A 24,335-nucleotide genomic window follows, 5' to 3' on the forward strand; every position below is an offset into this window, starting at 1 on the left:
TAGAATTGTTAATACTTCGTGGGTGTGTCAACGTTGAGATGAACCTTATTGCCGCAATGACTCTTCCAAGGTTGAAAATACCATATATATGCATATAGGATATCTCGAGCATACATTAAGTCCAAGAATTCCTAAATGTGGATCGCAACTTGAACCCTGTAAGAAGACAAAGAAGCGGGGAATCCAGAGTGGATCTCGCGTTCGGTAGTTCGTATTCGGGTTCGTTTTTCGTATAAATGAACATATTAGGACAGTAGGACTTGGCTAGGCTACTTAATACTGATCTCTTCCAGCACTTGAGTTCAAGTTTGATAAAAAAAAAGAGTGCGTCAATGGAGAAATGGTATCTGTTAGCTGTGTCAATGTCGTCTTCCCAGATCTTCGATATTAATCGCTATGTTCAAACTTCAATGTTCAAAATGTTGCTTCGGATTTGTTGCGAGTGAGCCACGACGCAATGTCCACCTCTAACTTGAAGTCTTATAAGTCAACCCAGTCTATTTCCAAGGTTCTAGGCAGATGGTTTACTAGGTCTTCAAATAATTGAACTGTGGCGCATTTGAACCCATGCCTTTCAAGGTTATTTTTTGTTTATCTAAAGCTTATCCTTCTGGTCCGAGTTCCTTCCCGAAGCCGAATACGAGGAATTCAATTCATATCTCATTCGCATGGCCACGTACTAATAGCGATCCACAGGCGCAGTCAAGTGTCTACGACATGAAAAAGAAAAGAGTTGCCTGATCTGAAGCAATTTGCGTCTTTATAAAACAGAAAAGTCTCGCCTCGGTAGTAATCAAAGCCAAGTACCCTTCAGAAGAATCAAAGTTCAGAAACACCTATTTGCCCGCAACCGAATTACAATCCGTGAACATGGACACCAAAGACCGATTCGAATTTGACGCTATGGGAGCTGAGACTTCAACTGAAAGAGACGGAATCAGTGGGGGGGGATTTTATGTTTGAGGATTCACCTCCTGCATACTGCTCGATTGCCACAAATGAGCAGTTTCAATTACCCGAATACACGAGCGAGAGGCCTCAGTCAATACTTCTAAGAGGTATGAAAGTGTCAAGAATTCCAATCCATTTTGACAAGACAAAGCTCTTTTCTAACAAAACTTGAATCGAATCAGATACTGGTCGCTTTAGTATCGACCTATCTGCAGGAAACCGGACATCTGCCTTCGTTCAGTCGTTTTCACTTCCCGCGCAACGTCCTCGCGTTATCGAGATAAATATTTCGACTCCAGCAATTTCGGAGGAAAGATCAGAGCATATGGATCTGGATCTGGATCCAGAGACCAAGAGTGTCGCACTTGATATAGTGCTTATGCTCATTGGAAGTAGAGGTAATAACCGCATTAAGACAGCCCATTTTATGATCTGCAATTGACATGACCAAAGATGAGATAAAGTCCATGATATTGGTCGGCCAAGAACTCCACAAACAAGGTAGTCGAGTATTGGTTGCGACACATTCGATTTTCCAATCGTTCACAACTAAGCTTGGAATGGAGTTCTTCTCTATCAGCAATGACCCACAACATCCGATCGCAGTAATTCACGCCCCCTAGTGCTCAGTATCCATGGCACATAGCTTACTCTTTACTAGACAAACGATTCCGGATTCAATCCAGGGTTGAGCAGCCTCGATAGATTACAAGTCCAGCAAAGCCGCAGAACCCTGCTCGATACCCTCAAGCAATGCTGGAATGCTTGTACATATTCTGGCTTGCGCAATGGCAAACGATTTTCCGCTGATGCCATCATCGCAACACCCTTGGCACACGCCCATATTCACTGTGCAGAGCGACTATCAATACCACTTCACATTATGTCTACCACACCATGGACTCCAACAAGGCAATTCGCACACCCCTTAGCTCAGATCGAAACGGGAAGTGAGATCGACTCCCAGATCCAGAACTACCTTTCATATATCCTGGTCGAGGATTCTGTACAGAGCGAGTTAGTACCACCCAACAATCAGAATCCAGGGATGATTTACTGAAGATATCTTCTAGAATTCATCGTGTTATCGATCACTTTCGCCAGGCAGTTCTTGGTCTCACAACATCGCTTTCTGTTGAGGGCAAGGGCCTTCTAGCCCAGTTCGGCATCCCCCATACGTATCTCTGGTCCTCTAGACTTCTTTCTAGGCCGAGTGATTGGGAAGATCAAATTGGTATGGAATACTGAGCAACCTCCAAATCAGCTCGTATAGTACATTAACATAAATGGGTACAGATATTGCGGGCTACGTGCCAGTGCAGAGTTCAAAGCCTGAGACACCCTCGGAAAAGTTGCAGATTTTTATGCACCAGGCAGTCGATCCAATACTCATTATGGTTGATGCTGCTCAATTGAAAAATCCCGAACAGTTTGTTGAAAGCCTGAAAGATGCCTCATTGAAGTACGGAGTTTATGCCATACTTCCAGCAGGATTTCGGGAGCTGGACAACCTTCCAGATTTGCCAACCATTTTCATCCTCGACAGTACACCGACCGGTAAGTGTATCACGAGATTTGATGCGTGCAACTAGCTTGGAAGACGGATTGGCTGATGGAAAATCTATAGAATTGGTGATTTCAAGGGCTTCTGTGCTTTTGACCAGCGGCTCCGTTCCGTCAATAAACTTGGGTATCCGACACTCCAAGCCGATGATCTGTGTGCCACTTCTTCAAGAGTAAGTTTGATATCACGGCCCAGTAGCCTGAGATTAATTATACAGATTGCAAAGCTAATCATTATTAGTCAACCATTTTGGGCAACCGCTGTCCATAATGCAGGAATCGGCCCAGCTCCTTTACAAGAGGAAGACTTCTCTTGTGAAACTTTCATCAAGTCATTTAATCATTGTCTGCAGCTCGACGTCCGAGAAGCAGCGATCAGTCTAAGTGCCGCCACTGAACAAGAAAATGGTGCGGTGAATGCAGCGAGCTCTTTCTATCGCAATCTGAAATGGGAGAAAGTCCAACGAAGCCCTAATACATCAGAGCCTGCTATATACAGTATGCGACTCAAAGGGCCGGCTATTTCCACTACCGAAGCAATGGTTAAACTAGGAAACCGCGTGGAGAGAACCAGTCTCAGAGGAGGCGGGCCCACAACTAATGACACTGAAGCTGAACTAGCAGTTTCTGTCGAAAAACTCAAGCCTTCGTTCCTTATGGATACGAAAACTGTCGGCCGAAGCCTGATCAAGGCAATTATCAAACCGACAATCTCACATATCTCTGATGCACGAACCAAAAAAGAAGTGAGAATTCAATTACCATCATGTTCTAGGATCTTTCCATACTAACTTGACAAGGGTCAGAATGATGTCCCAACTAGACCATCGAACCCGAATTTCGAGAAGTCCAAATCAGATGTGGCCTTAAAAGTGGCAAGAAGTGTGGGCTTTGGATCGGCTGTTGCGTGTGGTAAAATAGCCATTTTACCATTCAAAAGTGAGTTTGGCTTCTCCATGATATTTTTAGAAGTGGTTCCTAATTTGAAACAAACAGCTGTATACTACATGAGTGAAACAGCCTCATACGGAATACGCGCACTACAAAATGGTCCTAAGCATGGCTCGAAAGACCAGGGAAGGGAGGCAGTTGATCATTACAATCAAACCACTCCCCAGGAATCAGCTGAAGGTATGTTGTGCAGTCTGGCATGAGCAGCATAGCAGGAACTAAAATAAGTATTGCTAGGACTCAATGCGGATCTTGACCTCTTTTTGCAACAGGACGATGCTTACTCCCGTGCACTAAGGGCCTCAAATTCAAATACTACACTACAGCAATCTTCAGAGAAGTCTGCAAAGTCTGACGAGAGAGGAGTTTGAGCGTTAATTTGAAGTTTTCTGTTTGATTTCGTCGGTTTTGTATTGATATTTATCAGCTGGGGGTTATTAAAGCATAGTGAAGATCAGGCGTTGTTCCATAGGTAGTCAACTTCAGAAGTAAGCACTTGAGATTTCTTGTTTTCACAAACGAAATGGTCTTCATAAAGGATAGCAGATATGATATTGTAGTACTGTAATCGAGCAAATCTCTGGTCTAGGTTCTGTCAATTTGAAGTTATGAAGACCACATTAGTCCTGAACCATGAACATAACATTAGAACTTGAATCAACCGTTTATAAAATCAAGACTTGACACTTGAGATCAATGCAAAGCCTTGGCGCAAATTTGTATTTCTCCCACCCGGGCATTTCTCAAAATCAATCAGATAATCTTTGTTATATCAGATTGAATCAATATCAGTTTCGGAGAGAGTATACGGAGTTCAAAAGAGACGGATCGTGCTTGGCAAATTCAGATTGGTGTCTCAAGGCACATAGGGCGCTTTCCCTCCAAATCCTGACGAATAGTAATGTGTATGCCTGGAGAATATGCAACTAAAATTTCAACTCGGTTCAGGTGACGATGAATAGGCAGAAGAAATAACTTCAAATTGCCAGAGATTGAGAATTTGGGAAATTTGAACAGCTCGGACTCGGAATTGTGGTGGTTGGTAACTCGGATTTATCCGAATACGAACCCGACGTGTTCGTCTGGCGTGATCGACTTAATCTAGATGCTTAATTTTAGGTGGAGAAAATTGATGTTGCCTGAAATTTTGACGCTAATCAGCCCCCTCGAGTAAGATCTTCTCTTGAAATTTGAATTTTCATTAGATTCCAAGGTTAGTGTTGTTTAGTGTTGCTTGGAACTCTTCATGAAAGGATTTTAGAGCCTATCAGTGGCGTCAAACCCAACAGTTATTTCTGTCCTTTCTGCAATGGATTCCTGTATATAAGGAGGACCAGTTTTCTCCATAAATTAATTCATTTTCTCACAAGACACTCGCAAATCAACCAATTGACTAAATCGATTTCACTGCTTCAAGTTCTCATAATCTCGGAACGCGCCCTTTCCATCTGGACATACTGTCATCTACACCATGGCGAACTCTGACACTTATGTCTTATACCAGTACACCCCTAGCTTGGTGGCTGCGATCTTATTGGCTGTGCTTTTTGGCTTGACAACAATCTTTCATCTATACCAACGTATCAAAACACACGCCCAATACTTCAACCCTTTCATTGTTGGAGGAATCTGTGAGTTGGAGCCTCATGTCAGAGTTCAGCAAATCAAAGTCGACTAACAGACATCTATAGTCGAAATCATTGGATATGGAGCTCGCGCAGTATCTCATTTCAGTGAAAACTCTACTATCGCTTATGCCATGCAAAGTCTCTTCCTTCTTCTAGCGCCGATTCTTTTTGCGGCCTCGATTTACAGAGTCCTTGGGCGAGTCATCACTTTCCTGCATGGTGAACATCTGAGTTATGTCTCTGTCAGATGGATGACCAGAATCTTTGTTGGAGGAGATATCTTATCTTTCATCATTCAAGCTGCCGGTAAGTCATAAAAAGCTACTCATCTCATGGTTAGTCAAAGCTCGGGTGTTCTAATCAACATGATTCTCATTAGGTGGTGGTATCATGACTGGAAAAAGCGTCACTGATGTCAATATCGGATCCTGGATCATTGTCGGTGGTCTTTGTGTGCAGCTACTATCCTTTGGAGCTTTCCTGATCACTTCTCTCATCTTCCACTGGAAGATCAATCAAAACCCTACTCCAGAGGGCGAGCAATCAAAAAGAACCTGGCCAGCTATCGTCCCACGCGACTGGAGAGGACTTCTCTTCGCATGCTACTCTGTCAGCATTCTGATCCTTGTACGATCAATCTACCGTGTGGTTGAGTTTGCGCAGGGTAATAATGGGTACCTGATCAGTCATGAGGTCTTTTTATACGTCTTTGATGCTGCTCTGATGTTCATGGTCATGATCATTATGAATGTACTGCATCCATCGGTTGTTTTGCAGAAAAAGAAGGTATCGAACCATGAACCAAAACCTGTGCGATGGACATCCGATTCTGACATGCAATCACAGTCTCGGGATGAATCGTTTGAGGTCACGGCAGTCTGAGGGCAAGATGCAGATTTTGCTGCACGGGAATTTACACCTGATGATTAAAGATGTCTTATTGTTTTTCATTTTTTATAGAGTATATAGACGAATTTTCATGATGCTTCAACTTCAAGTTAAAGATACTGGTACACATATTCCATTTCTGAGTCCAAGTACTCCCTTTTCTCTAGCTTTAATGCTAGTGTTAGTGCATAAGAACCTTAACTTCTTAAGGTTTCACTGAATAAATTTGCAGCAAGCCCCGGTCTCGTCACTCTCGTCACCCTCATGCATAAATCCATGCTTCCTAATCAATCAATGACGTCACTGACGATGGGACAAAACATGACTAATGATACACATGATTTCCTCAGTATGGATACCTATTTCCACTCAAAAACTTGAAAGGGGTTGCGTCTAGAGCAAATTTCATTGGGGATTTATTTTGAATTTTAATTTTTCGCCATTCGAAATCACAGATCTTCATATTCCAGATCGACCCGAAATGAGATTCGTCGCATTGATTGCCCTTGTTGTGGCAGCCACTGGCCAGTTCACTTGTATCAAACCCGTGAACCCTATCCCTGCAGGTCCACCAGGTCTGTGTTGTCAACAATTGGATGAGTATCCCATACTCGAGTTTCTTTACGCTGGAAATAATTGTAAGTTCCCTTTTTATAGTTCAAACTTTCTCAATTTGAACATTCCACAAATAATAACAAAATCATTTTTGTTTTCATGTTGCAATTTTCGATGCGTGAAGCTAACATTGAACTCAAGGCATTCATGCAGATCTCTTGACCGAGGCCGAGGGTGGAGAGACAACGTACAACTCATGCGAAAATGGCCAACACGCTGCATGCTGTGATCCTGTAAGTTTGAAAAGAGATATCTATAAACATTTGGGTATCTAAATATCAAATCAACTTGATCTAACATCTGATGTTACAGGTTTTGACTGAAATTGAAAAGACAAGTAATATTGCTTGTGTTTTGCCAGAATCATCATGATTTTCATCATTTCCTCGCATTATAATGCTACGAAAAAGCAAGCATAAAAGGACAGGGATCCAGGAAGACCCAACTATAGACCCAACTTGTTGATTTCCGCGAGTTTGCGCGCTCTATTTCCTCGATCTGTAAATTTGGGCAAATGACTGGGTGAATACTACAGGAGAATAACGAAAATTAGAATAATTAGATCAGGATCAGGATCTTGATAAAATAATCGAACCTGATTCATATAATATTCAAGTTAGAGGGCCTATGCAGCTTTGTGAAGTAGTATAGTTGGGTCACTTCCAAGGTTCAGCGGTGGATTTCTAGTAATCGATACTGCACGACTCAGGCTATACTTTAGTAGTGGGTCTTGATCTGAGACCTTTTCAGCATATCCCAGGAGAAAAGTAATTGAATCTTAGATACCACGCAAATGCGGAACTTGAAGGAAACATTTGAATTGCGCGAGGATGGGGCTACATAGTGCACATCTAAAAATTCCCATGTGCATGATTCGAGTCCTACAAGTTTTAACAGACAAGCATCTCACTCTGAGTCTTCCAAGGCTGTATTCTGCATATTGTTTCAACGGTTGAGGTACTGGTAGTACCTAGGTGCCAAGAGTGAGACTCCGGGCTCATTATATGACGAACAGTTTATCATTGCTAGTCACATGGGACAACTCTCCTGAAGATGACTTCCTCACTTCTCTCAACCATCAACAACTATGTGCAGACTTTCAGAGGGATAAACCCCACCACAATTCCCGATAATTTTGTCCCCGGCGCTGATTTGAGAGGAAAATGGGTCATCGTCACTGGTGGAAACAGCGGTATTGGGTTTGAAGCTGCAAAATCGTTCGCAACATGGGGTGCGAATCTCATTCTCGCTTGTCGTGATCCATCAACGTACGAACAACACCCCACAGATGCTGTCAAAGCATGTCAGGAACTTGCTAAGGAGCAAGGTCACTTATCAACTGTTGAATGGTGGCAGATTGACTTGTCATGTCTTAGTAGCGTGGAGGCCTTCTACCAGAGATGGCTTGAAACCAACCATGCTCTGGACATCCTTTGCAACAACGCTGGCGTACCCTCGACCGATCCAATCCGGATGACTGATGACGGGTTTCATTACACCCACCAAGTGAGTTCCTCTTATTTCTCATTATATTGAGTATCATGAGTTTACAGAAATACAGATCAACCTTCTAGCCCTTGTCCTGATCACATTAAGTCTCTTGCCATCGATCGCGAAAAGCCCCGAGCCTCGAATTATTTGCACCGTATCCGCCGCACATCATATGGGCCAGCTTGATTTCGAGCATTTCAACGGTGGCCCTGGACTAGGTACTCTGGCGTACAGCAACAACAAACTCTTTTTCCAGATGTGGATTGTTGAGATGCAGTCCCGATTCCTGAAGCATCCTGAGTACCTCCATTTACGATTCATGGGGTTAATCCTGGTATGGTTCTATCGAGCATTTGGAATACTGCGAAAAATAGAGACAGGCCCACGACAAAATTTCCTTTACAACACTGTGGAATTACGCCCAGGCAAGGTAGCTTCGCTATTACTCATGCGGCTACCAGCCCTGGGCTTGGACCAGATCCCAAGAAACAGAATGTCGGCTCTCCTCGAGGACTGGGTGGAGGGAAGTATATCAATCGAGTATGGGTGGCCCCTGCTAAATCCTTTTGTGATGATCCAGAGGCTAGGTTGAGGGTTTGGGAAAAAGTTGGATGAAGAGCTGTATCTAACGCAGAAGGGTCTTCTTACTGTACTGGGTTCTTGATTTTTTGATAAGAAAATTTCTACTAGTATGCACTTATCTATCTCTGGGCCCCGTGTTTGTTTTCCGGTGTTTCCTCTTCCTTTTGTCAACATATTTGAATGACTATTCCAAGGTTCTTGTCTGACCTGAATTATTGAACCACTATCACCATTTTACACTTACTGATTTCTGACCTCGTAAGCATGGAAGAAGCTACATTGATAAATTTGAAACAACTGACATGACTCAGGTTCTACAATACTTGAGAAAACAAGTCTCAACTTGAACCAATCATAATCAATCACCTCCTGCATACTGCCTCAGCCCAAATCGATACATCCAGATGTCCGTGCACAACACAGTAGCCGCATGACCAAGACCAACTGTGCATTATCCATCACCTCCTTCCTTATACCTCTTCCTACCTTCAGTCCATCCCCAACTCATCATATGCCCGTGACGATGACGGACGAGCAAAATTGTGATAGCGACGTGATCCTCGCGATACGCGATCCCGACATGGATCAGATCGTATGCGGAGACAAGAACTACGAGTTTCGCAAGTATCGCCTCAAGCCCACCGTGAAAAGAATCTGGTTTTATCGAACTGCATCCCACTGTATCACGCACGTCTGTGACGCATCATCGGCTCGAACCCGGAACCCTGGGGACACTCCATTGGAAGAGGATGGGTTGGGCAATTTTGAATTCAATAACAGACATCCAGACTGGGATGGGTATGATTTCGCCTACAAGATGATTACTGTCCGTGAACTCTGTCAACCTATTACACTCGGCGAGATGAAGGAGAGTCATGGATTCAAGTTTGCACCGCGCGGACTGGTCTATCTTCTCAAGTCGATTGGTGATATTGTTGACTTGGATAAACAAAAGCTGGTAAGTGGTGTGGATCTGGGAGGATTTATCAGTGTTACTAATGCATGAACAGGTGCTGGATAGAAGGATTGAGATTTAATAATTTGTGTTCAATGTGAAGTGTGTTGAGTCTTCAGGTTCTTTCAGGCAGTCAGCATCGTCCTAAGCTTCCAAGGTTATCACACAAATTTCAGAGAATGGAGAGGCCACAAAGTTCCAGCGATAAAAGGAGATATAGAGAGTCGAGGGGTTTATGAGTGAGCACTGGAAGTTATCAATTAATAATACGAGGAGATGAGATACAAAAAAGATCGCATCGAGCTTTGAGAACCCAGTCAATACCTTCGGAGCTCATGGTATATGGATATGATGTATACCTAGGTAGTTACCAAGGATTTATTATTTTAAAATTGTGAAATGTTGTGGAGGATGGAAGGGTATTGGATTGTGTGGTGTATCCGAGACTCAGAGGCAAAGAAAGAAGATGAGGAAGACTTAAGGCCTCAGCTCAGACAAGATGTACCCAGAAAGAAGTATGTGATGATATGCCATCCTCCAGCCCACCAGCCACTCTCCCCGTCACCTCTCGCAGCTCCTAGGGATCCATGTTATGAAACCTTAGCTGAAACGTATCGTGGGAGCCACCGCGAATCAAGATAACTTAATTGGATCCCGTCCTTGAAGCAGAACCCCCTTCCTCCAGCCCTCTTCCACCAACCTAATGTGACCAAGTCTCCCCGTATCGCCACACAATGAGAGCTGACCGTTAGACCTCACAGACAGGGATGTGAACGAATTTTTACCACTGCTATAGAGCTATGTAAAGGCGAAGCACTGCCACGCTAAGCAGGACCCGTCAACGCGAACACCTGCCACCGGCGAACCGGCGGGTGAACACTCATGGGAACATCGGAGCGCAGGAGGAGGCAACACGTTCATAGATATTTGGTGGGCCCCATGACAGACTACAATGTCTAATGCAGTAGGCGGTCGCCAATGGGATGTATCAACAGGTCTGGTTTTCTCATTCTGATAATTACGCACATAAATTCTGCCTGGAGATCACCTGATCGGTCATGTGATCCATTCTGGTTCGACCAATCAGAGCTCTCCATTCAATAGTGGTTTGGACTAACCCAATTGGGCTAGTTCTGCACCCGTGTTCTGTCACCCCAGAGCCTTAATAAGCAGGACCCGTCAACACATCAAGCCCCAGGGGACCATCATTTGCTCATGGGAACATCGGATTAAGGTTGCAAGCAACGTTCAGTATAACTGTGAAGCCGCAGACGCCAGATCATCATGCCGACTTAGCTACTCGCATCACACTCGGCGCACCGCTGAGCTTCTTCTCCCTGCGATGACCACAAAAACCTGGAGTGAGATTCACTCTGTGAAAAGACTTTCAAAAGGCCGATGAGTTGAAGAAAGGAGGCCGTGAAAATAATTCGATGGACGGATTGATAGACAGACAGATGGATGGATGGATGGATGTATAATGATAATCGGCTGATGCAAGAAGGCCGAGAGTAGATTGTTGAGCCATATGTTGCTCAGTGGGAAGCCATGTTGATAGGAAACCACGGCAGGAGATCAAGCTCATGGGAGCTAAGTGGAAAGATTGAAGGCCATGTCAGCATGTCGTAGATGGCGATGGAGAGTGGAAGGCTATGCTGGGGACAGAAGCCACGAGGAAATCTGGAGCCATAACAAAGTGAAACAAACAGCGTCAGCACGAGTGCTGAGTGAGGAAAAGTCGGGCCCTTCAATCTAAACCTATGGAACACAAAGAATGAAGCACAGGAGGGGAAGGGGATATCTGTTGTCTCACCTGGTGTGTAAAGAATGTTCCTCAGTGGGAAGCCCTCAGTGGGAGGCCATGTTGATAGGCAACCACGGCAAGAGATCGAGCTCACGGGAGCTGCGTGGACAGGCCAAAGACCCTATCAGCGCGTTGCAGATGGTGATGGAAGGAAATCTGGAACCATAGCGAAAGTGAGGCAAACAGCGTCAGCACGAATGCTGAGTGAGAAGAAGCCGGCCCCTCCAGACTACAGCTATGGAACACAAAAAAGAGGAAACACAGAAGAGGAGAAGGGGGTTTCTATTGTCTCACCTGGTATGTAGAGAAGTGTCAACAAGTTGGACGTCATGCTGGAGAGTTATATCAACCTGTCAACAATGTAAGCATGTGTCAAGGGAGAGAAGAGTGTGTGAGAAAACCTTGGAAGCAAATCCAGATCAACATGGCGAAGGCGCGTCAAGGGCATCACAACAAGATGATGCCATGTGATATGTTGATAGAAAGGGCCTTGACGCGTGCAAGTATCTGCGATGAAGGTGGGGTTAAGAATGGAAGCTAAGGTCTTGAGAAGACCAAATCGCGTCTCCTCTTAGCAAGGTTGCTGCTAGTGGCACCGTGAGCGGAGCTCCGTAGAGCAATAAAAGTACAGAAATCCCAGGGCGAGACCATGGGCACGGAAGGCTCACCTGTGGGGTTGGTTGAGTGTGTTGATGAATGGATGGACTGATGGATGAATGAGAGCTCCCAAGTCAAGGCAACAGCCGGTTTTTTGGAACCTAAATGGTCTTGAGAAGACCAGAACGCGTCCCCTCTTAGCAAAGGTGTTTGCTAGTGGCACCGTGGGCGGGGCTCCGTAGAGCAATAAAGTACAGAAATCCCAGGACGATACCATGGGCACGGAAGGCTCACCTGAGGTATTGATGTCTTGACCAAGGTAGTATGTCAAGAGAGTGTGTTGATAGATGGTTAAGTAGATGGATGGATGGATGGAAGAAAGTTGGGGAAAATCAAGAAGAAGAATTAAAAGGCCAGGAGAGATCTATTTATACCCTGGGGAAGACAACAAGATCACGCAGGCTCCCAAGATCACGCAGGCCCAATTAGGGAAAGCAAGCGAAGACGGCGAAGTGAGAGATTGATCTGGCGCAGTGAATAACAACACAGCTAATTCGCTATACTGAAGGATGCTTGCTCGCTTCAACATCTCTTACTTCGAATCGACCAATAAGAAGCCAGGATCACAGAATTTAAGCGAATCACACATGCGAACTTGATCTGATCTTGAATCTTGATCTCCCAGGTGTAGATTCCACGCTGAAGACACACCAGACACATACATGGCCATGGATCCTCTAAATCATGCTAATCATTCATGTTTACCAACTAAGCCACTTATCATAGGCCTTGACCAAAAATGAAGCTGTATTCTTTTCTCTTTACTACTGATAGCAAGTACTGGTTAGCTCTCTGTTGACCCTCAAGTGCTTCAAATGATCACTCAGTCTAAATTTATCCACATGCATTTTGATAAATCGTACTACCACGTAGCATAGCTCAACCTGGAGCTACTATTAAGTACTATGTAGTAGTATAGCCAAATATGCACAAATATACTAATATATAGTAGTGACTACTCCTCCAAGGCCACGCAATCAATTGATGATGATACATAGTAGGTATTATTGATACTACCTAGTAGTAGTACATATGTACTACATATATACCTAGTATATCACTCAAGTATACTAGCACTACTACACATCTATGCTTAGTAGTACAAATATTTGAATTTGACCTGGAACATTCCAATGTTGAAGTCCAACTTGAACCTCAAGGGCTCAGACTTGCCCAGGTCCAACTTCAAGTTGAAGTTTCAAATAGTGAAAACGCAACATTTGAAGAGCACTTGATACTCTGGAAGTGCTTCTATAAGTAGTGGCTCTGAGTCAAATGTTATAGTAGCTATACGTAGTATTTGTATCTCAGGCTAGATCCATCAATTCAAATGTTGAATGTCACGGTGCCAGGGATTACTACGAATTAGTATTTAGATCAATAGGAGGTCAAGTTCAAACCTTGGAACTTGAATGTTTACACTGCACAAGTCAACTGGTGGCAGCTAGAATTGATAGCAGTTGAATTATGTTCTATCAGGAATATTCTAATGTTGGTGTAGAAGCTGAATCTCGGAAGCCATAACTGCTAGTGAATAATTGGCGGGTGACTCGCTTATCATATTACACAGGAGGGATACTAGAGTTTCCAGCCTTTTGGACCTGCATAGTTGAAACATCATGATTTGAAATATTACTGTTTCAGGAAAAATCTCAAAAAGAAGCAAAGTCATGGAGTTTACCCATGGAGCAGATTGGATGACCCAGACAGGCTGGTCAATGGTTCGCATCGGCACACATAGTCTCTTCGCCTCAATCAGCGGTCGAACCCGCTCACCAGGAGATCCCCTGATTGTCATCCTCCCTGGGGCTGGCGATGTCGCTTCGTCGTACACAGCTCTATCCCGACTCGTCGCCCCATCCGCTCGGATTCTGCTATACGATCGTACCGGACTCGGACACAGTCAGTCCGGCCCCAACCCGGAAGGATCACCGGCTGTCAGTGCCGCGAAAGAGCTACACAGCCTGCTCCAGACCACGAAACTACTTCCACCTTTGGTTCTGGTTGCACACTCCTATGGCGGTATCGTTGCCCGGGAATATCTCCACCTATACCCTTCCCATGTCGCCGGGATGGTCCTGGCAGATAGTTCCACCGAGCGGCAAAGTGATTATTTCCGGATTCCGGATCCCAACATCAGCGCTGTCCAGGGAGATCTCAAATTTGCCCAGGTGACAGGTCTACGAGCGAACTCAGTGCTTTCTAGAGATGAGTGGCACGAGCGTGCGATTGATATCTCGAGAGGAGCTGAGGCGGCACAAGTGGAGGCGAACTCGCTCGTGGCAGTCTGTCATACGTTGGCGGAGAAGCGACAATTAGAAAATCAGGCCATGGGGTCCAGACCGGTCAGTGTGATTCGCTGCAGTGGTTTCAGGGACTTTGAGTCTATTTACCAACGAGGTGTGGAGGTGGGGAATGGCACGGTGGAGCAACAGAGGGCATTCCGCTCCTTGCTTGATCGATGGGCACACGTTGATGGGGATCTTCAAGAAGAGCAGCTGAAACTCTCATCTACAACGCATCTTGTGTATCTGCCAGATTGTGGACACAACATTCATATTTTACGGCCAGATGTGGTGGCGGGCGAGATTGATTGGGTCGTGGACCAGTTACAGCCCTGGGATGCACAGAAGCTGTGACGTCTGGCCTTAGAACTTGGAAGGTTATTGTTTCGTTCTATTATTACCCGAGGGAACTAGTGGTTGTGGGTTTCTCTTTCCTGGTGCATTTTGCGAAGCCCAAAACGCTAGCAAGCCAGATGCCTCAAATTGTTGGAGCCTATTTTATTTATTCTCAAGTGGGCATTGTCGTTTACTATCTCCACTTATGATCTGCACCCTCTTCTTGAGAACATGGCTAACCTTGGCCCTACTGCTCCGTACACATAGCTTATCTATGAATAGCACGACGTACATTGCATAGCCATCCAGGGACTCGCATGCTTTTCTTTCTGCATACATTTGCAGTTCTTTTATTGACCAGAGAAATAGTGTAGCCTGGCAAAGGCTGGCATCCATTCTATGTGTATGTGCTTAGTAACCACGATGCACTGACACCGCCACATGTCCGCTCAGGCCGCAATGAATTGCTGCCTTACATGAATCCCATTCCTGCCTAAGAGATGGAGCTTTTTAGCGCCTTAGTCACAGTTTGTGTATAAGGGTGACTCTATTCCGGAGTCAAAATGGAGAAAAAGTTCTTAAGTCCATGTTTTCTATCATTTTGTCATCCTTAGGTACCTGAACTCACCGAAAAGCCCGAATCTATGACTCATCGTGGCGGAGACTGGAGTTGTCTAGGAGCCTATTTGAAGATGATTAATATCACGAGATCTCAAGATACATATAAAACCAGTAGATGGGCTGAAGAATCAAGAAAAAAATAATAGAATATTTTATTTTTCGAAAAGAAATCTCTGCTTGCATACAGATTCAGCTACCAGATCGATCGGAGACTCCGTTAAAGCCTGGAAAACTGCGCCACAAGTAGGTGGCGGAAAAACGGGACCCGCACCGTATTTATAAGAGACGTCGTTCCCAGGCATCCCAGTTGGAACCTGCAAAATCTGGCGAGAACTTCATCTACATCTATCACCTTTATCTCGAACTATACCCTCCTAACCATAATTCCTCTTTTTCCCCTTCATCTCTCGTCACTTGCTTTGCAAGATTGCCCTTCTGAATTAAATTGTCCCTCCAACCCCTGATTCTCTGTGATCAACGCGTTTTTGCTGGTATCTTCACTTCCATCACAAATCTCCTAGTGTGGGGTCGAAACCGATATGGGCGACGGATCTGACTATCCTAGTCCTCGAAGTGAAGCTACCCACGGATTAGCCACTGCCTCAGTCCTAGCCTCCACGGCTGAATCTCTCTCGTCAATTGCCAGAATGAACGATCAAGGCCCGATCGGGTTCATGGAGGGGACGCGCCCGCGCTTGTCAGTCCGACGCGCTCGAGATCCGCCTAAGAACGCGGAAAATCAAATCTTCTGCGATCACCCAGATTGTGAAACTGCGCCTCCCACATTTCGTCGTCCTTGCGAATGGAAGTGAGTATCTCTTTCCCTGTCTCTCTATTCCCCCCTCACCCCCCTTTCTTCCCTATCGTCGCGTCCAAATGCAAAAAACTACTTGCTGACATATCGCCTAGCAAACACATGGATAAACATGATCGCCCCTACAAGTGCTACGAACCAGGATGTGACAAGGTCAAGGGCTTCACCTACTCTGGTGGTCTGCTACGCCACCAACGCGAAGTCCACAAGAAGAACACCGACGCCAAGAAGTCCCTGATGTGTCCCTACGCCGACTGCAACCGCAGCACTGGAAATGGATTTACGCGTCAAGAGAACCTTCGAGAACACCTTCGTCGTCGCCACATGCACACCGACGATGGCCAGCCATCCATCATGGTTGATATGCCTTGGGAGCGCGCCAACGAGTTAGAAGGCGTTCGCGCCAACTCACTCCCTGCCACCGGGGCGAAGCGCAAGCTCGACTCGCCGAATGGGGATCTACTTGATGAGGAGAACGACGACCTACATAACGAAGTCAAGCGACTGCGTCGGGAAGTTCAGGAGAAGGATCGCCGACTGGAAGAGCTTGAGCGGATCGTCGCGGGTCTGCAACAAGTAATTCCTCAGCCTACTCAGTCCGAGGAAGCCCAGTCTGCAGCACAGTCACTTGCGCCTGTTCCACAGATTGCTGCGCCCCAGGTCTAGATTTACCGCCACTCTTCACCTTCATGCTTACACGTTCGCTATGTTGTTCTCCCTTCTTCTGTTCGGTCCCATGTTCCCTGTCTCCTGTCTCTTCTACCTGCATTCCTCGGGCGTTCCCTCCAAAAGAAAAGGGCTTCGTAATTTGCTTTCCACCCCCTTTTTACCTGTCTCCTTTCTATCTAGCATCTGAGGTTCGGTTATGCTTAATGCCTCTGGAGGAGGATTTAACCAGCCGGGTATGGCGTTTTTGCTTCAAGTTGACATAAATGGGGCAGGTGGTGTTCTTTCCGGAGGTTGCCAGCTTGTGTGTCCTCATATACCCCAGTCTATTCTTTTCCAAAGTTGTTGTGAAATACCTGTCACATTTCAATATCAAGTTATTTTCTTAAATTGACTCCTGCGTAATTGAATTTGTATTTATAATATAAGATGATTCATCAACAAGGATCTCGTGACTCGTAAGTCGGCCTCGATAATAATATCATCTGAATCAAGTTTATAGTAACGGAGGCATGAATCATCTCTAGCAGTACGAAGAAATGCCGCTGCGTAGTAATCGTATACAGTGATATCAACATTGAAGTTCCAAGTTCAAAATGTTGCAACAAGTTCCAAGGTTGAAGTCGCATGGACTTGAACAGGGATGTGACATGGATGTACGGTGTATGCACGTCTCTATCTCGGATTAGTCTTGAGAGACCGAGCGTAAAGTCCGAGTGTTCGACATCATCTTGCATGAAAGATACTACTATGTAGTAAAATAGAAACACAGCAGTCACTAGAAGATACTAAAAATAGATCTTTAACAACTTGAAGACCTTTACGTCAATTTGAAGTATCGCCTAGATCCGAAGTACCAACTTTATTGGCAGTTAGTCCCATACAAATTCAAGTTTCCCGGATGACGTTACTCGCCAAATGAACTGCATGAAAGGACTGATTGATTGAACATCAGATGCTAGGTAGATGCGTCGAGCATCAGAAATCTTTGCAGTAAGTAAAAATTTTCGTTGAAATTCAGGAAATAATTGCCTGTAACTACTCGACTATACCATGACTCGGACCTCAAGCAGTTCTGGTTCTGGAGTATGGATGTAAAGGGTCTATAGTATTTGCTTATTTGGCGAATCTGGTTAGGAGGCATCACTACAGGTATTTCGATGACAGAAAATCTTTTGCAAAAGTGACTTGACACAAATACCTTCCTCAAGTGTTGACGACTACCTAGGTAGTACATGTGAAATGTAGCCTCAGTATGGTACTATGTTCAAGGAAAATGTGTCCATATCTGTAAAGCCTCTAGGCTGCTTAATTCCAGGATGCTAGATATTCGGATTCGATAACTTTGGAATGAAAAACTTCAAGTCCCTGAATTTTACCTGATACAGTCGGAGTCGATTTTGGATTAGAATTTTGGGGGCCTGGATGTGGGACATGGAGGTGACAGGCTACTGACAGGCAGTGACAGCTGTGCTCGTGGAGGAGGCTGAGCACTGCAGTCTGCAGCAGCTTGCATTGTCGGCTCCACAGACCTTCATAGATATGCGTGTTATGGAAAATGCCCAAGGTTTCTGTAAGATGAAAATTCAATATACAATTTTCTAATCTTGAGATAGTAAATACAAAGCACATTTAGATCTATTTTTTACCTTGCTCAAAGAGAGAGAAACCTAGGCAACAAGGCATCAATTTCAAGCCTGAGGCAGCCTTACATAATCGTCCACCAATCCAAATCCCCTCCATAAGCTGCAGGTCTGGATTGAAGAGGCATTGACCACACCTTATTTCAAATCAAGGGACAGTCGGTCATTGAATGAGTGGATTGGTCATATAGCGATAAAAGTAGAAGTGAGTCGGTTGTCGTTGACTGGTTGTCGCAACTTCCTAGCCCACCCACTCCGACGCTTGAATTGTTGAGCATGTAGGAGGCCCAGGACCGTGGACTCGTCTCTTTAAACTTCTTCTATACTTTCTCTTTCTCTCTCTCTCTCCTTTTCATTTCTTTCTTCCTCGCTCGGGCCAATCCATCTCAAAGCCCACTCAAAACACAATAAAGCGCGCCTTTGAATGAGTCCGACTCGTCGCAGGCACACCATGTCTGCATTCAACCGTCCGCCTGAGGTGTCAATGTCTCAGACCGACGCAGACTTACCATATGAACGTGCTCAGGAATATGTTTCAACCACCAGATACCCGATAGTCACAAGTCCAACCATGTCACAGAGCCCCTACAGCGACCCAAGGGAATGCTACGAATCCATGGACTCGGGCGACGACAATGATACTGTTATCGTCGACAATAAGATCCTATTCCCATCTAGTCACTGTTTCGCAGAAGGCGATTTCATTCCACCCGGCTTCTTTGACCATGCAACTCTTAATGGTTTCACACGTCGATTCAAATACTCGCAATGGTCATATGAGATGCGCCGTGAGGCTCAACTTATCCTCCCATTCCTCTCTCTTGGCCCCTCGGCAGTTTTACGAGATCGTAACTATCTTCGCGACCAAGGCTTCACTCTCTTACTAGCTATTCGAAACACCCAATCTGCTCTTGCGCGTCTGGTTTCAGGTGAAAAGGCAGCTGCCGAGCTCGGAATACAGTCAGACACTATTGATGTTCTCGATAACCAAGAATTGATATCCGCATTTCCCCGCGCTATCCGGCGCATCAATGACCACCTCGCCGGCGTTGATAATGGACACAGTCCTCCTGGATACCAGACCCAAGATGGAGTGCGGAAAGTCCTGGTCTTTTGTGAAACTGGCAACGACCGATCTGCTGCTGTGGTAATCGCTTATGTCATGACGATGTTGAACCAGGACGCTTTGGAAGCAACTCGCATGATCCAGCAACACCGGTTTTGTGTCTCAATTGAGGATGCCATGAAACGCTTGCTTACTGCTTTTGACTCCATTCTTTGTGCCAAGCGAGATGTTGAAAAAGTAAAGCAAGCGGCTGCTGAATCAAGAATGATGATGGCTTCCACCAATCTAGCTCCAGTTTCCATTGCGAAGAAGCGGAGTTTCCAGGTCTGTAGAGAGGACGATGCTATGATGGATGACGGTGATATGGATATGGACATGGACATGGATATGGAGAATGGCGATTATTCATCTGAACGAAAGCCTATGGCCCCTTTCCGAGATCGGGCTCAGTAGGCCATCTGTACAATAGATTTTACCCTAGCTGATAACAAGTTTTGCAGCATGATAGCTAACAATACCATAATGAAGGACTAAGCCAGAATTATGCATGCATGAGTCGGTATGACCCTTCTATCGATCAGTGTGGCTCTTTGTGCTGTCCTTCCCTTTCATATTTGCTTATAATGATAATTCTACTTTGCTGCAATAGCCGGAAATACCCTTATATCAAAATGACCCAAAAAGTCTTCCTGTGAAAATGATTCTCCTTTACAATGTAATAATCTTCAGGAGTAACCTGACATATCTCAGGAACTGCCTAATATCTTAGGCGGTGATGTTAGCGATAAGGCGACAGGAAGTTTGCATAATGGAGGTGAAATTATCGTCCCATTCTGTCAAGTCAGATATCGATGTTATTCACATCCATCTATCTCCTCCTCCTTGATCACCCAACTTTCCTTGCACCCAATATCTTTCCACACACTTGATAATTCAAGACGATTCTTTTTCATCGGCGTATTGAAGCACCTGTTCAACGCGTGTCTATCGACAATTTTGACCGGATATCGTTGTCAGACGCTCATATCCGGCGTTTTCTCTCATACTCCAGTGAGCCCCGCACCAGAAGCATCACTTCCTGGGCAGAGGGACTCGTCAACCCCACGCAAAGTTCAAATACAAGCAATTTGATATCCTGCAGATTGTACTTTCAGCAATCCCATCAATCCAATCAACAAAATGTCAGAGGAGGCTCCCAGGCGTTTGAGGATAACAATCCGGGTTCCAGCAGCCCTCGCAGAATCCGAAGATGCTGCATCACCTGAATCTCAAGCTCTTCAATCCATGCGCCAGACTCGAGCACGATCCAGGGCTGCTACCTCCGAACCTCTTGTTGTTCCTGAAGAGCCTGAGCGTCCCCCCCCGTCGCCGTCGCAGCAGCACACGTGGCAACGTTTCTCGCGGTGTGCCTTTCAACCCTAATCTACCCCCTGCAGCATTTCCAACTTTGCCTTTTGACAGCCCCCAGCCTACCCAAAGGAGCCCACTTCGTGGCATACTCCGGAACCATGGCAGTAACCGCGGCACCAGGAGCCGTCGCGGTCGCCGTTCTGGGGTTCACTTCGAAGATGAAGAGGAAGATGAGGAGTCACAGCAGGAAAATGAAGGTGAATCAGATGATGAGATTACCAACGAAATCAGGCGAGTCAATCAAGAGCTCGACAATCACTCCGTCCAAGACATCGAGGACGCTGTCAGAGGAAACACTGCGATGAATCCAATTTATGTTGACAACATGGCCCGGATGGCCACCATGGGCCACGACGATAGTGATGACCCTGATATCAGTGAGTTCGAGGATAGCGACCTCGAAGAACCCAAGGATGCATCTGAAGTACTAGGAGAAAAGGTAAGTTGTTTTCCTTGCCCTAAACTTCGGCGAAAAAGTTACATACCCATTGTTTTGTCAATTTCTAACGGCCTTCATTATAATGAAACAGATTTCTGACCCAGACTGGAAAGACATCGCTCCCGCCCTCCAGGTAGAGATTGTGGAGAATATGTTCGAATCTGGAAGGACTTGGAATCAAACACGTGAAGCTCTCCAACTGGATGAAGAGGAGGCAAACCTTACGTTGCGTTTTATGATGACCCGCAACTCCCAGATTAACCGAGAGAATGAAGCTCTGGCACAGATGCGAGAGAATCAGCTGCAAGCCCTGATGAATATTGATAACAGCGACATCAGGAGCAGCGATGTGCCGCACCAGCTAATACTTCGCCGAACCAGAGAGACTCTCAGCGAACTCACAGAGCATGGAAATGGACCCTTTCCGGATCTTTTGCTGTGCCAGGCTGCCGATGTTCTAGCTGGCAGACAGTATCTCCACCGCCGCAACCTTCCTCGAAGCCTTGCTGGATTTTGGGATAATAGACTTGTGAACCTGCAAACGTCTGGTAACAGCAATGATATCCAGCCAGAGCGGTTCGAATGGAATGGAAATGTTGAAATCGAATCCGAGGTTACAAATGGAGGGCAACAACTTCAGAGACTGCGAACAGGAAGAGCCCGACCTGGACGGCAGCCAGTACCCATTGAAGGTATGGGCAGTGTTAACCCTGGCAATTTGGTCGCAAGTCCTGACACTGCTGCCAGACAAGCTCAAATGGTTGACTGGCGCAGATACTACATCGACCCTACTCATGCACCCCGTCCCAATGACCCCACAGCTCCAAGACCTTCAGTTCGACTCGGTGGATTAATATCCCTCCGTGTTGGCAGTGACCATGCGGCGCGTATCTATGACTCTGAGGAACTTGAGAGAGTGACGGGTCGCCGAATCCCGTTGCGGGACCTAGCCCCACGCCGAAGCCTGGTCATCCGCGCCCCAGTGTATACGCTTGCTGACGATACGCCAACCCGGGCCACATTCAGCTCTAGCCAATTGAATTATTTGGACCAGCTATGTACCACAGTTCCTCCTCGATATTGGCAGCAGAACTGTATTGCACAATGGAACCAGGCATATTTGCCTGACTTTCCGGAGCCGCCTCCTGCACCTGTCAAGCGGTCGCTGGGTGGTCGATGGTCGCTGAGATTAGCCCGACGTGACCCGGCCATCGGACAACGCCGTTTCGAACGTCAGATTGAAGAAGCAAGGGTTGAGGCTGAAGAAGCAAGAGCTGAGGCTAGAGCGATACGACTTCGTGAGGAGATCGACCTTGAGCTTCAGAATGCGGCAGCAGCGAGTGAACTGGCTGCTGCCGCTGCAGCAACCGGGGACTCCCCTGCCTTTGCTTCGTTGAATACCGACATGTTCACTCAAGAAATTTCAGACCTTCCTGATATGGACGATATCTTCTTCACGAATCCACTCAGTGATGATCCTCTCCTGAGTGCGATCAATGGCAGGGTCAGTCCTTACAACGAGGAGCTTGACACAACAGGTCAGGGCTTTTTCACTCCCGAGTTTATCGATGCCTTGCTGCTCATGCATGAGAACCGTGGTTGTGCGCCAGATCCGTGGGAGGCGATTGAAGCTCTTGACGACGAAAACAACGCTAGGGGTGAGGAAGCTCGAGATGCTGACGGGGATACTGCGATGAATGAGAATTTGAGTGATTTGAGTGATATTGACGAAAGCTTCTTTGATGCAATGGAAATGTGAGTTGGATCAAGCAGTTGATCTAACATTATGTGACGAACGACAATGATGATATGACTGGCCATGTTGAGTGCCTTTCTGATGGGCGCCCTTTCGCATCTTCATTTCATATGGGATACAAACTGTACTTGTACCTTTTCTTTATTGAGGGCATTATGCCAAATCAATTTTATTCTTATCAAATGACTCTCTTGCTAAAAATGGAATTAATCAAGTAAAATCAATGAACACGTCGGTTAACTTGGGTACTCTCACTAAATAGTGCGTGTGTTGGGTCGAATGGAGACCCAGGACTAAAAGTGAGAGAGTCAAGTGATTTCTAGACGTATTAGACATTGTTATTGTAGAGTAGCTCATTATCTCTGTTCTCTTTTTGGAGATACTTTGGACTCTTCCAAGGTTGTTCCCCTTCAGATGAACTAGTTACCCTCTTTACCAGATCGAGCTCCATCTTTCTCTTCCTGATTCAAATACCCATTCAAGATGGATAACGAAACAAAGCAACTCATGGATTTGTTGCATGCAAGTTCAGTAAATTCTTTCAGTCACAAGTCAACCCCATACGCAGTGTCTAACCATTTTCAATTCATAGAAATCTGTCACTATCATGTCAGAGAAAATAGAGAAACAGCAAGAGCAGGCCCGCCAGGAAACCAGAAGTCGTCGTCGCACCAAGGACGACACTAGAGTGAACAAGCCAGACTATCCAGGAATATGAAGAGAGCTCTACCTCCCTTAGTGAGCAGGGCCACGCAACAGCCCATAACTTCTGACCGGCGGTGAAATGCGCACATATCAGTTGGAGGGCCTCAAGACTGTGACTGAGCATGGTGATTAGGATGTGCAGCCCTGGTCGGTTGAGTTGCCTCAATTCACTTGGCTTGAAATATGCTACTATGTACTAGTATGATAGTTCTTAATTTGAGCCTGAGCTTGCTTTCTATATTGGACTCAGAGGCGTCTACTTTAATAAAAAGCGATTTCACCAAGCTCTTACTACCTGCTATTTCTTCCCTTACTACCTTGGCAAGATTGGGCATTGGAATAAGATTATGGACTCGAGTTTCAAAACCTATATTCTCTAAATTACTGGGAGGAATCAAGATACTACGGAGTATAATAGGTACCCAAGCACAGACACATACTCGTATACAGAGAAATCGGGTCCAATAATAAGGTCTTAATGAATTCATTGAGCGCCTGTAGCTCCTAGG

General features: G+C 45.6%; 10 protein-coding genes across 10 annotated transcripts; all 10 read left to right on the top strand.

Moving 5' to 3' along the window:
- Positions 1–2,345: 2,345 nt before the first annotated feature.
- Positions 2,346–3,836, top strand: N7483_003525 (uncharacterized protein; the record flags this gene model as incomplete). The annotated part of the gene is made up of 4 exons (XM_057086962.1): positions 2,346–2,508; positions 2,791–3,260; positions 3,321–3,645; positions 3,703–3,836. The coding sequence occupies 4 exons, from the start codon at positions 2,346–2,348 to the stop codon at positions 3,834–3,836; spliced, it is 1,092 nt and encodes a 363-aa protein (XP_056946791.1).
- A 1,100-nt stretch (positions 3,837–4,936) lies between these two features.
- On the top strand, positions 4,937–5,975 carry N7483_003526 (RTA1 domain-containing protein; the record flags this gene model as incomplete). The annotated part of the gene is made up of 3 exons (XM_057086963.1): positions 4,937–5,096; positions 5,157–5,399; positions 5,473–5,975. The coding sequence occupies 3 exons, from the start codon at positions 4,937–4,939 to the stop codon at positions 5,973–5,975; spliced, it is 906 nt and encodes a 301-aa protein (XP_056946792.1).
- Positions 5,976–6,462: 487 nt separating this feature from the next.
- N7483_003527 (uncharacterized protein) lies at positions 6,463–6,968 on the top strand (the record flags this gene model as incomplete). The annotated part of the gene is made up of 3 exons (XM_057086964.1): positions 6,463–6,619; positions 6,750–6,829; positions 6,909–6,968. 3 exons carry the CDS (start codon positions 6,463–6,465, stop codon positions 6,966–6,968), a joined length of 297 nt encoding a protein of 98 aa, XP_056946793.1.
- A 681-nt stretch (positions 6,969–7,649) lies between these two features.
- On the top strand, positions 7,650–8,679 carry N7483_003528 (NAD(P)-binding protein; the record flags this gene model as incomplete). The annotated part of the gene is made up of 2 exons (XM_057086965.1): positions 7,650–8,102; positions 8,158–8,679. 2 exons carry the CDS (start codon positions 7,650–7,652, stop codon positions 8,677–8,679), a joined length of 975 nt encoding a protein of 324 aa, XP_056946794.1.
- A 501-nt stretch (positions 8,680–9,180) lies between these two features.
- On the top strand, positions 9,181–9,706 carry N7483_003529 (uncharacterized protein; the record flags this gene model as incomplete). Its single annotated transcript, XM_057086966.1, has 2 exons — positions 9,181–9,627; positions 9,680–9,706. 2 exons carry the CDS (start codon positions 9,181–9,183, stop codon positions 9,704–9,706), a joined length of 474 nt encoding a protein of 157 aa, XP_056946795.1.
- A 1,745-nt stretch (positions 9,707–11,451) lies between these two features.
- N7483_003530 (uncharacterized protein) lies at positions 11,452–11,823 on the top strand (the record flags this gene model as incomplete). Its single annotated transcript, XM_057086967.1, has 2 exons — positions 11,452–11,725; positions 11,795–11,823. The coding sequence occupies 2 exons, from the start codon at positions 11,452–11,454 to the stop codon at positions 11,821–11,823; spliced, it is 303 nt and encodes a 100-aa protein (XP_056946796.1).
- Positions 11,824–13,755: 1,932 nt separating this feature from the next.
- On the top strand, positions 13,756–14,724 carry N7483_003531 (alpha/beta fold hydrolase; the record flags this gene model as incomplete). The annotated part of the gene is made up of 1 exon (XM_057086968.1): positions 13,756–14,724. One exon carries the CDS (start codon positions 13,756–13,758, stop codon positions 14,722–14,724), a length of 969 nt encoding a protein of 322 aa, XP_056946797.1.
- A 1,142-nt stretch (positions 14,725–15,866) lies between these two features.
- On the top strand, positions 15,867–16,807 carry N7483_003532 (putative C2H2 transcription factor; the record flags this gene model as incomplete). Its single annotated transcript, XM_057086969.1, has 2 exons — positions 15,867–16,135; positions 16,237–16,807. 2 exons carry the CDS (start codon positions 15,867–15,869, stop codon positions 16,805–16,807), a joined length of 840 nt encoding a protein of 279 aa, XP_056946798.1.
- A 2,094-nt stretch (positions 16,808–18,901) lies between these two features.
- Positions 18,902–19,969, top strand: N7483_003533 (dual specificity protein phosphatase family protein; the record flags this gene model as incomplete). The annotated part of the gene is made up of 1 exon (XM_057086970.1): positions 18,902–19,969. The coding sequence occupies one exon, from the start codon at positions 18,902–18,904 to the stop codon at positions 19,967–19,969; it is 1,068 nt and encodes a 355-aa protein (XP_056946799.1).
- A 726-nt stretch (positions 19,970–20,695) lies between these two features.
- On the top strand, positions 20,696–23,124 carry N7483_003534 (uncharacterized protein; the record flags this gene model as incomplete). Its single annotated transcript, XM_057086971.1, has 3 exons — positions 20,696–20,919; positions 20,978–21,365; positions 21,457–23,124. The coding sequence occupies 3 exons, from the start codon at positions 20,696–20,698 to the stop codon at positions 23,122–23,124; spliced, it is 2,280 nt and encodes a 759-aa protein (XP_056946800.1).
- Positions 23,125–24,335: the final 1,211 nt, after the last annotated feature.

This window comes from Penicillium malachiteum, assembly GCF_028827825.1.
Source record: "Penicillium malachiteum strain IBT 17515 chromosome Unknown utg000002l:1.0-8849297.0:1.0-8852440.0, whole genome shotgun sequence".
Taxonomy (NCBI): domain Eukaryota; kingdom Fungi; phylum Ascomycota; class Eurotiomycetes; order Eurotiales; family Aspergillaceae; genus Penicillium; species Penicillium malachiteum.